Here is a 12,505-nt window from a genome sequence, read left to right on the forward strand (position 1 = left end):
GCATGTACAAATCTTTGTGTAAATATATTCCTTCATTTCTCTTACTAAATACTCAGAAGTGTAATGACTGGGTTATAGGGTAGATGTATGTTTACTTTTAAGAGACTACTTGTTTCCCAAACTAGTTCTGCATTTTGCATCCCACCAGCAGTTTAGGAATGACCTAGTTCCTCTAAATCTTCACTAACACTTGACATGTTCAAACTTTTAAATTTCAACCATTGTAATAGATGTGCAGTCATATCTCATTGTGGTTTTAATTAGCATTTCCTTAATGACTAATTCCCTTGGAAAATCTCCTCAGTGTCTCTGGTTGCTTTTGACCATTAAAATATATTTGAACACTTAAATATAATGGCCAACTAACTCTTTTGACATACCTGTGCAACTTCATAACACAGTTGATATGATTTGCAAGAAAAATAAAATGGCAGTTCTAGCTGCATTCCATTTACAAAGCCATTTTTCCAAGTGTGTTAACACAGAACACCTCTAGATATAGACTGATGCTATAAATGATGGCTGATCCTCCAGTGGTGGACCTCATAGTTCCCAGTCACCTTAGCTGGTGTTTGATGAGAACATTGCAGATGTCAATGAGGTTTTTTTCTCCCACTTTCTAACAAGAAATAAGACTTCCATTCCCACACCATTTTTCTAACCAAATCAATCCAGTGCAAGGATATGGGAAAAATGAAAAAGACACAAAAGGCAGTAATATAAAATAGGTAATGAAAGAGATTAAAATGAGAAATAAGATGGGGGCATTTTATTTCTGGGTGGCTTAGTGGGTTAAGTGTCTCACTCTTGGTTTCCACTCAGGTCATATTTCATGGTTAATGAAGTTGACCCCTATGTCAGGCTCTGCACTGACAGCACAAAGCATGCTTAAGATTCCCTCCCCCACTCACATGCACGTGCCTGTGTTCTTCTCTCACAAAAAATAAATAAATAAATAAATAAATATTAAAAAAACAGATCATAAAAGAGAAAAAAAGAAGAGGAAATAAAGAACGGTGATAGAAAATACTGAAAAAGATAAATAAAATATGGAAAAGTGAATATAGGAAAAGTAAATGAATTTGGTCATATGCCCCTTTAAGGTTCTAGCAGAGCTAGTTGATGAAGTCTCCTTGAGGAGTGTGTGGTGTGGCACAGAGGGAGGAGTGTGGTAAGCCATGAAAATCTTTTATTTACTATCCATGTGCACTGGAGCCAAATGCCTAAGCTCCTTGAGTCTCAGGTTTTGCTTCTGTATAATAGGGATAATGATAATTGTACCAGATGATTGTTATGAAGGATTAAACAAAATAAAATAAGACACATTAAAGACCTTGGTGCAGAATCACTGATGATCCCTGTTCAATGCCAGGGGATCTATTCAGGAACCTTAAAGCTTAGAAAGATATAAGAGAAGTCTTATTACAGAGTCCATTGGCAGAAAGTTTGAGTTGAAATGGGTTGGGCAAAAGCAGCAATTTATTCATGTCTTACAAACATGGTCTTACAAACATCATACAGAGCTGGCACGAAAGAACAGACACCATCTCATACACCATGCTTCCTTCCAAATCACTTCTATTGAGTTACAACATCAGAACAAGTCAGTTACTGAGTTACACAGTTCTTCAAACATGGAGACCTCCCCTTTAGGGTGGTTGGATTGGCTAATCAGACAAACAATTAATTTACATGTTTAATACAGCGCAGGATTTGTAACAGAATTCAAGATATTCACACTGATATTGTAATACATTATAAAACAGTATAATTTTCAGAAGATGATGGGATCACATATGTCCCTGCCTGTTTCAATTCCTTTCTAGTTTTCCTTCTTTCTTTCCTTAAAAGCAGTTACAAAGAGTTATACTCAACTTTTCACACTCAAAAACACTTTAAATTTTAAAAACTAAAAACTATTTACAAATTATTCATTGTAATTTTAAAAGTATTTGTTGTTGGTTTTGTTGTTCTACTTAAAAAAATCTCCCTCCAACAACTATACTTTACTTGGTATAACCATTAACTTCTGGTTTCTGTGAAGGATACTTAGAGTTGACTTCTCACAACTGTTTAGAGCTCCAAAATATATTATATTCCATGGCCTATTTAACCAAATATACATACATAAAAAGGCCATTTTACTTCCCCAAACCATGCACTGACTACAATTCATTTCATGTTGCTTTCATAGAAATGCTGTGAGGTGACTTTCTGGTGTAATAAAGACAATGATCGGGGAATATTTTTTTTAATCCCAAAGTCATCTTAAAGCACAAAAAAGAGGTTGACTTCAATCTTTGTACATACGGAATGTAAAACATTTTCTTTACATTAGGCATAGTCATAAAAAGCATGTATAAGTTGTTTTGAAAATGCATTGTCAGAGAATTTACAAACACTGTGATATCAAACACATTCTCAAAAACTGCTAAAGTACGGACACAAAACCTGACTCAAAATGTAAATTTTTCAGTAGACTTTATTTCTAACTTGCATATTTAATAATTCAACTGTACCCAGTTTCACTCATACTCTCTAAAAAGTCAGATATAGTGACATTATCTCAAGTTCATTCTTTCAAGTAATCACAGGGCACCACTTTGCTCTAGCAGGTTTTTATTGAATTTCAGAGCCCTGGCACTGGAAAACCATACAAGACACAAGTCTATAAACTGTTCCACAGACAACAGCTCAAGGCAAATTAGCCTAGAAAAGATAGTGAAACATACTCTGTTGTGCTAATTTGACAGCCTAAATACATTTTGTGTGAACATGTGTAAATTATATTAGGCTCGCTGTGTAACTATAGTTTAGTCATTACTTTGTTGGTTTAAGTGATGCTTTCTATCCAGTAATGGAAAAAACTTAAATCTTGTTTGTTTCTTTCCAAATAGTAGCTTAGTCCTTTCTGGGAAAGAAGATGCTAAACAAAGACTTAGTTAGCCATGCCCTTTCTGCGTACAAGGGATAGACTTGAATGTACACTTGCATACTATACATATTTCCTTTCAGGAAGCTGCATTTCTAGCTGGATTTCTAACTGAAGTTTATTTCTTTACCACTAACTAATTCCACAACTTAACAAAGGTAAACAGGGCTTGCTTAGACCACACTGATGTTTGTGATAGTCAGTGGATAATTCAAGGCCATGGTTCTTATGTGAGATTATATTTTATAACATTTGACTCACATATAACCTTAAGAGAGAGAAAAATAATATTTCAGCCACAGTGTTCTCAACTCAGCCCTTTGATAAAATGATTTCTCAGCTTGTTCACTGTCCTTTCGAAAGAAAACCAAGATACTCCTTGTATAATAAAATTGTATCAAATAATTACAAACTAAAGAGAAAGGACCATATACTTTTATATGCAAGACGACCATTTTCACATGACATAATGGATGAAAACAAACCAGAGAACATTTCTTTAATATCTTTGGATTTAAAGAAAAAGTAATTTCCCCACCTGAAGAAAAATGGATGAATTTTCATAAGAGAAAGCATGCTTTTCATTTCTAAATCCTAAAAATCACATTTCTTTCTAGTGACATGAGATCACCACCTTCTAAACCACATCAATAGCTTGGGATTGCACTGTAATATTTATAAAATGCTTTGCTACTTTGGTAACCTGCAGCAGAGATTGAATATCTCATGAAAATCTACCCAACTTCTTTAATATCAGGGGAAATGATCATGATACACATTGACAGTTACTTTCGGGTTTGCTAATTCAATCCATTTCTAACCAAAAAAAAAAAAAAAGTAGCTTGTTGTCACAAGCTTGCAATCATGTATCAGAGAAAAAAAGAGAAAGGAAATTGTTCCTTGCCTAGTAAAAATCATTAAGTTCCAACTCATCATGTCTAGGATGCTACCCATCACAGAGCATATGCCACTTGGCAATTTGTCTCCTGGGATAGTCACAGATCTCTTTCCAGTGCTCTCCACCGGTTCCTTCTGCTGTTGCTCCCAGGACCAACCGCCCTATCACCTCATTTCTGGATCCCCTTTCAGAATCCAAAACCAGAAACTCAACACTTATCTCTTCAAGACCCTCACAAGGAATATCAAAGACAAACAGTTCATTGAACACTGCATTAGGGGTGCATTTCTTCACATGAGTCTTCTTTTTAGAGATTCTCTTTTTGGCATGGTACAGGTTCACTTTCACGTAGGGATCTGCAATGGTAAACAACAGACGTTACACTGGCAGAACCTGGCTGGAGAGTTGATTTCAATATAATGGTGCCCTTGGAGGTTACTGCGTGCCAATAAAATGAGATTGCAGTGAAAATGAGTCAGAACAAAGTGAAAACATGGATATAGCTTGGCTTCTCTATTGTCAACAAATTGACAATAAGAATGTGAATGCGAAGAGTAAACTGTTCTAAACCAGAGGATGAGAACAGAAGTGCAATGGCAGGAAGATGAGATAATATAGAGGAGAAGAAAACAAAATATTCCAGAGGCACACTCTGATTACTTGTAACTCATTCCAGAAAATAGGATAGAAGAAAAAAACATTAGACAAGATCTAACCTTTCTGAGTTGTATGACTTTGGATAAGCCTCTCTACCTCTCTGCTTTTCTGTTGAACAGGCATTTAGAATTCACAATGGCAATGTCCTTTTTGCTTTAAATTTTGTGCTTCTTTAATCACCTGCTGAGTTTGCTTCCTGTTTTTCAGAGTTGATCTTCCTTTAATATGTGGATTTTAGGATCATGCTACTTTTTCACACATTTAATTATATTCTTTTTGCCTCTTTCTGGTTGAAGCATATGAGTTCATTTCAGCTTCCTAATCTAAACATTTAAGACAATGTGTTCAACTGCCATTATTAAATAATAGCAATAATAATATTAAAAATAATAATACAACTAGGTGATATTTAATGAAGTATATCTTTCTAGTCCTCACAATCTCTCTCAAGGTAAGTATCATTACTTATTAGTTTGTGTAGAGATTATGAAACATAGCCAAGGTTATATGCTAAAATGGAAGGGTTAGGATTTGAACTCAGATCCTTTCAACCCATAGGTCATGTGTTCTTTTCACAATGTGATATGAGGAATTTTTTTAATAGTCACAAAAACTAAGAGCTAATTCTTCAAGAAGATACATAAGGAATTAAAGGAAAAATAATAAAAAGAACACCAGAAGAATAAGTGTAGGTTGGCTCATTAAAAACACTAAAATGAAGAACTCTTCTCCCAAACAATTGCTATATTTTTGGCAATGGCTTCTTACCTCTGCATTTATCACTGTTTTCTGCTTCAAACTCACTCAATCAGACATCTATCATGTATTAGCAATGGCTTAGTTGGTAGAACTATGTAGTTTTATTTTTCTTGCTAATGGCATTGAATCACATCGTTATTCCATAATGAGAAACAGGGAAAAACAATCACATCACTTGAAACTATGAGTAAAAGGCAAATCAAATTCACGTTAGATGCTATTTTGCCCAATGTACTGTTCACTGACACTGAATTTTTCAGAAGCATTCTTACCTGAAAGTCCAGACACATCAGATTTAGGCAGGTGTCGAGCTTTTAAAACAACCACAGTGAGAGTATTTGTAGTGGACTGATAGCAGAGAGAGATCAGTAACTCACCCCGTCCTGAAGACTTCTAAACAAAGAGAGATGTGGTATAAGTATTCTCATTATTTTCTTGGGTTTGAAATTTGTGCTTATAGCAACATTTTAAAGCAATATAATATTGCTAGTTTTATGTAATTTTCCTACTTATTTTTATTTTACTATGCTAAGGAATCTGAGTAACTGCAAGCTTTTGTGCAGTGCTACCACTTTCTAAAAACAGGTGGCTGCCATCTTGTGGTGGTTTTAGGTACTACAGGTTGTTAAAATTTGTAATGAGTCAGCCACACCCATTACTAGAAATGTTTAAAGATATTTAGAGTATAGCTTTTACAGAGGATTTTTTTTTTACTTTTGCTTTTTAACTAAATAATTACTTTTTGAAGTTACTAATAGTAATGAAAATTGTCTATTCATTTGAAAGGATCTGTATAGGGCAAAATGACTCATGTTAAGTTTGATTTGATTTCAATTTTTTAAAAAACACTAACATTACTGGAATTTGAATTCAGACTAACTGAAATTTATTCTGACTGCCACCACTCTCCTGACCCACAGGGCTGATGGAATTAAAATTCTCTATCCTCAGCCCCCACTCAAAGTCCTCATTTAATCCAAGGAATGAATTAAGTTTTGGAGGGAATTGACTCAATTTTTAATACTTTGTTTTTGAAGAGTATCATAAGATCCTTCTTTGTACACTACTTAGATTTTATTTGCACTTTAAAGACATTAGCTAAGATGACCAAGAACTCAAAGTACAAGTTTTAACTGATGAAACAAAATGAAAACTCAGAGCTGGATTATAACTAAGAATGATGGCTGGCCAGAGCTCCTAACTCTTCAGTCTATATGCACATGGGGTTATTATATGAATAAACAGTCCAAGTAGGAATAGATATTTATTCCTACTATGCTGCTAAACATCTGAGTGTCTCAAACAAGCTACTTAGCGTTTCTGAACTCTGACTTTTCATTAATTTCAACAAAGAAATAAAGGTGAGCTTTACAGTATTCTACAGAATCTTTCTAAAATATTATAGTTTAAATCAATTAAGTTCTATATTTAAAGGGGAAATAGTATTAATTTGATATCTTATAATAGTCTCAGAACTACCAAAGCAGTATACCTACAAAGGCAGAGTAACTCACTTCTTGTCATACAACGTAGTCATGGACATTTATAATTCAATATGATGTGATGTCTCCTCCTTGAAAAGCAATTCTATGAAAAGTCAATATAACTTCCAAATCCTCAGGACAAATTGATTTAATTTTATGTTTCAATTTCAATTTCAAATTCAATTATGAAACATCTTTGTTAACTTGCTTATAAGAAATATTTGCCTGCATTTTAGTTTAAGTGGCAGTCAAAATACTTAAGATAGAAATTAACAAAAATATTTATATAAGTATTCTTTAAATATCCACAAAGGATGCCTATTTATTTGATATAATTAAAATACTTTAAACATTTCAGCTGTGGGTTAAATTTTCTTTCATCTCCTCTATTCCCTTGATCCCCATTTGATTATGATTAATAATAATTAAACATGGTAAAGATGATATGTATAAAACTTATCATTTTAATGAAAACCCCCTAGATACAAAGAAGCTGAATAAAAGAATGTTTATAAATACTTTAAGCACTAAAAATGAATTACCCTAACATTTCTCTTGATGATCTCTCTGTTCATTAACATTTTTCCATCAGATAATTCAATTCCTGCAAGAGGAATAAGGACTTCTCCAATGATATCATCTCTTGAAAACCTGTCGAAACTCAAGATTGTGAAGTGCAAGGCCAACTCTTGGATCTGAGTATAGAGGATCCCATAGAATGTAAAGGTCTCATCAAAAGCTGGGTCCAAGGTCTTTCTCAGAACTCTGGTTTTCACTTTATGCTTCTTCTCTGGGAGGATCGTCATTTTGATATACGGGTCAGAGGTCATCGACTGCTCATCCATGGCTGGCAAGCCACGGGCTTCCTTGATATTTACCACAAATGCTTTCTTCTCAAAGTTGTACTCTAAGGAGAAGAAGAGGGTTCCCAACTTCTCCTGTTTCTCTTCTGAAGTAAGGGAAGTGCTGGACTTTAAGCTATCAGGGGAAACGGCTTCTTTCTCCCCTTCTGAAAAGAGCTTTGGGGTCACACTCTCCAGATCAGAAGGGCTACTAGCTTTGAGGTTTGTTTTGGGAAAATTGCCATTGAGATCTCTCTTCTCAAGGTCGAGATGTAATGAATTCTTTGGCACAGCTGGCTTATTCTTTACTTCATTTTTGTCATCTGCTCCAAACTTCTTCTTGCTACTTAGGTTTTCAGGATAAATATCAACTCCTTTTAGTACATGCACAAACTTATATGGAGGAGTCTTGTTAGACTTGGATGATTTTCTCTGACAGCAGATCCATGCAAACAGAGAGACTGTGAAGACCAGGCCAAATGCACTGAAGATCCCCACCACTGTGGGGATTTCATCTGAAAAATCAAATGACCAATAACATACATTAAAGGAGCAGAGTTGGAGACATGAGCCTATTTGAAAAGCATACTGGAGCTGGCAAATGCTGTAGGCTGCACAGATTGGATTACTTTCCAACTCTTCTGGGTATGAGTTATGTACACATTTCATGTCACCTTCAGGAATAAACACATCCACTGTGTGACATGCCGAAAAAAATACCGTATGACAGAAACTTCTTCATTTCAGTTTTTTTTTTTCATAAATAAAAAGAAAAGATGAAACAGGGCCTAGGTCGGGATGGGGGATGCTAAATGACCCTGACCTACCTTTGTTTTCTCAGATAACATGAGTCAACTACAGCATGGTAGGTCAGTACTAATTTCATTATGTTTTCTTGACATTTTGAGGCTTTCCAGAAGCATCAATTTTTACTGATTATGGAGCTCTAAATACACATTTTTGAAATACTGGGAGATTTTTTATTCTTAGTAGTTCTTTATTTATCCCGGATTCAAGAAGCAAACATCTAAGGGTTCAGTGGTTCCAATAATTTTAAGAAATGGAGGAACATTATCTGCTATTGTCACAAACTTATCAATAATTTCCATCCCAATTATGATAAGAGAAATGTTACATATATTAGGAAAAAAAGAACAAAAAAGATGAACAACAGGATATTAATATTATATAACTTTTAACACTACAAACTCCTTGGATACAGATTCATAATTTCTCAAACACTGAATTACCCAAAGAACAAATTAATTACACCTAAGTAGGATAAAAACAAAACAATGGTTATGAATGAATCATCGTTCCTTAACATGTAAAGAGTGAGAATAGATAATTTAGAGTTCAATTTTATCCATAACTGATTTTTTCTAGCATATTTCCACATGGCAAATGGTAATCAAATTGAATTTGGCATTCTTTCTTGAATGAGGGCACATTAAATTACTGACATTAGGTAATACTGATTATGCATGAAGCTTATCATGTGCCATATGTAAGCATATTTTTCCAACAAATGATTAGTAACAGTGTGTAAGTAAACGCAGTATTGCTATATCTGGACACAGTGCATCAATTGAGTCAATGTTTAATATAGTCATAGTGAATATAACTAATGTAGTATTATCTGCATTTAGTTTCATTCTTATCTATTTTTATCCCAAATAGTGAATAATAAAGTTAAAAGTCCCAGTTAGAAAAGGGTTAAGCCTTGTTTGAATAACCCCTGAAAGAACAATCTTTTGTTACTCCCCTCCCCCACCCCCCAAATCTTCTGCCTACCTACTTCATAATTTCAAAACTGAACTCAAAGAATATAAGAACCAGCAATGACAAATAAGAGAAGACATATATAACAATATTAAAAAACAATAATAAAAATTCTATAGTTTAATTATATCAAGAAACTGAATCATGTAGAGATGAAAAATAAACCTTTGAATTCCCCAAGTAGAAAACGCAGCAAATGCTACAGAAAAAGAATCAAACAAGAGCTAAAGATAATCAGCTAAACTTAGTATCAGCTTTTCAGTTTTTTTCTTCTATTCAAGTCTTTGTGTGTGGAGGGGGTGGGGGGGTGGCAGGGGAGAATCCACTCCTGGACTCTAATAATCCAAGGCCAGGGAGCAAAACCAAAGTCATGAACTAAGGCAATTCTTTAGCCAATGCTAGGAGAACAATAAAAGCAATAGAAAATGATCCTTCTTTTTTTTTTTTCTTAAACAGACCAATGGCCCAAGCTGAAACATATTTTTTACCAGCACAATCTCTGAAAATGCCTCAGTATTAGAAAATTTCTTATTTTCAAATCAGAAATTGGGAATACACATCATAATAATATAAATCAATCACCCAAATGGAAGCCTGTAAAGGAAACTCATTTCTGAATATAATGTCACAGATTGTCCCTATTTCATACGTAAGTCACAAGGCAAAATATTCACTAAATCATGGAAAGACTCACCTACTCCTTGTATGTTCTCTACCAATGAGATTTTAAGCTTCTGAGAGCAAAGACCTCAGTCATTTCACTCAGTTAAATAACAATTATCATGGACTCATAGATATCATTCCTTATTCACAAACTTCTATAAAATTTCTTGATTTTTTTGAATACTTGTGAAGTAAGTAAAACTCTACCTCTTATCTTTGGAATATAATGTGAACTAAAATACTACTTTTTAATTTGAAGTACATCTGTTTTTATTTACTGAAAGAGAGAAGGAGAGCAATGGTGCCAAAAATTTGGTATAGGAAAAGGGAAATTGAACTGGAAAATAGGAGTCCTAATTCTACTTTCCGAAAGCTTTTCATTAACTGTTTGACCTGAAATACGTCCCTCATCTCTCTGGGCTCTGGTTACCTCACCTGTGAAATGCAATGGGCCAAGCTAGTTCATTTCAAATACCACTCTAACACCCTAGCATCATAGGATTCTGTGTTTTTCACTAGCAACATATTTCAAGAATACAAGAAAAACATAGCAGAGAAAAACAACCTTATGGTACACTCTATAATAAAATATACATTCCAAACCCTCAACATATAAGTTGTTTTATACCGAGATCAAACCCTTATGTAATCACAGAAACATTGGCTTCTCCTGGTAAGTTAAATACAGATTTACTTACAAATAAAAATCACCTACAGAATTAATGAAACCAACTGCAAACAACAGACCCCCTTTCCTTTACTCAGCGCGTGCTGCAATTTACAGAGCTACCCGAACATTTAGGAACTTCTTGGATGTAAAATCTCCCTGGCAGACGGCAATTTTTTTGAGGAGAAAGATAGGGAGGAAGGGAGAAACAACAGATAAGCCACGATTGCCCCTTTACAGTTCTCATTTTCTTTTCAGATTAACTACCTAGGAGATCTATATCCAACATCCCATGGAAAAATAAAAATAACAACAACAACAACACAGCCCACCCCGGAGTATTCAAGAAACAACCGCAGTTACAAGTTGAGTAACTTGCTTACCAAATTCTTCCCGGCTGGTAGTGATCGGAGCCATTTTTTGCTGCGTGTTCTGTCCGAGGTGCTGAACGGAAAACTCCCTGGCTTGATTCACTTGCCTGGATCTGAAGCGCCGGCTTTCCCGAGTGCTGAAAACAACAGCGCAGAGCCCAGGGGACCTGCGCCTGGAACCGGGAGGAGGCAAAGGGGGGAGGGGGTGGTCCACTCGCCCTCGCACAGTGATTTGCCACCCCTGTTCCTGTTTTGGCTCTTCTGAGAAGCTCGTCTCTGAGACTCTAGACGTGGCTGAAACCCGAATTGACGCAATCCTGACGCTACAGGGTTGAAATCAGCACCTGCCCTCCTCCCCTCCGCCCTCCAATCCTCTCCTCTCCCTTTCCTTCTTTCTTCCTCCCGTCTCTCCTGAGGATTCAACACATACTCATCAATTATTTTAACTGTTGGACTACTGGAGATTAGCTTTGCTATTCTGTGGGGGCTCACAAGCACATGGAGATGAGCCCCCAAACTCATTCGTGTCAGTTCTTAATAGAAAATCTCCTGATCATCTAGATCAGTAAAAATGTGCCTGCGAGTTATCAGAATAATGCAATTTACAGAGATGATTTCGGGTAAGAGTGAGAAGAGAGAAATCTCTGCATCATATGAACACTGTGACATGCAAGAATATGTTTTATTGCTTTCTAAAATTTTCTTTGATATATTTTCGTTAGAAAAGATCCACCACACATTGATCCATTTGAAATAAGACAACAGTTTTCCCACTATAATCACTTATTTCCTAATAAATAGTCTAAACATTTTGCTGATGATGTTGCTCCATCTGTCTGTCAGCTCTCTCCCCTTTAATATCTGACATTTGACCAGTTAAAGTACTTAGGAACAGATGGGAATAATCCCTTCTGTATTCAGACTCACTCTCGGTTATGACTTTTGCATATAATGAGACTGCTCCTGGAATGACATTTCTGGTTAAAACCCCTGACTTCTAATAGGATTGTGCAAAATAGTTACAAGAATCAGAATGAAACTGAAAGTGAATGATATAATTATTGGTTATTTTCAAAGGAAAACATTTTTTTTTCTAAACTGATGATATTTCTGGGGTTGAGGAACTGGGCAATATATGGTGTCAGATTCTGATTAATTTTAATCAGAAGAGTGTGCCTTTTAAAAATGTTAAGAAATTTTCCAAAGGAGAGAACTCAGGCTGTAACTCCAACTATCAATTATTGCTCCACAAAGAATTCCTTTGCTCTGGAGCTTAGGAGCAAATGACATTTAATATATACTGGAATGGGGGAGGAAGGGGCATTGGGTGACTCTCAGAAAGCTACTATACAAGTGACAGGTTCCTGCACATTGGCGAGCAGTCGCTCTGAGTGTCAGGACTGTGTCTTGGGAAAAATTAGCTTCAGTCTTTTGCATCATGGAAAATTTT

At 35.3% G+C, this 12,505-nt stretch overlaps 1 protein-coding gene across 3 annotated transcripts; it reads right to left on the reverse strand.

Moving 5' to 3' along the window:
* Nucleotides 1-1,461: 1,461 nt before the first annotated feature.
* On the reverse strand, nt 1,462-11,271 carry SYT4 (synaptotagmin 4). Of its 3 annotated transcripts, none has more exons than XM_047827985.1 (4): nt 11,068-11,271; nt 7,279-8,087; nt 5,519-5,639; nt 1,462-4,186 (listed from the first exon to the last, which is right to left on the reverse strand). In XM_047827985.1, exons 1-4 carry the CDS (start codon nt 11,099-11,101, stop codon nt 3,879-3,881), a joined length of 1,272 nt encoding a protein of 423 aa, XP_047683941.1. In that variant the 5' UTR covers nt 11,102-11,271; the 3' UTR covers nt 1,462-3,878. The 3 variants fall into 3 exon arrangements, with proteins under 3 accessions (XP_047683941.1, XP_047683940.1, XP_047683939.1); XM_047827984.1 differs by having other exon boundaries at nt 5,519-5,636; nt 7,273-8,087; XM_047827983.1 differs by having other exon boundaries at nt 7,273-8,087.
* Between the last annotated feature and the right edge of the window lie 1,234 nt (nt 11,272-12,505).

Source organism: Prionailurus viverrinus, chromosome D3, assembly GCF_022837055.1.
Source record: "Prionailurus viverrinus isolate Anna chromosome D3, UM_Priviv_1.0, whole genome shotgun sequence".
Taxonomy (NCBI): domain Eukaryota; kingdom Metazoa; phylum Chordata; class Mammalia; order Carnivora; family Felidae; genus Prionailurus; species Prionailurus viverrinus.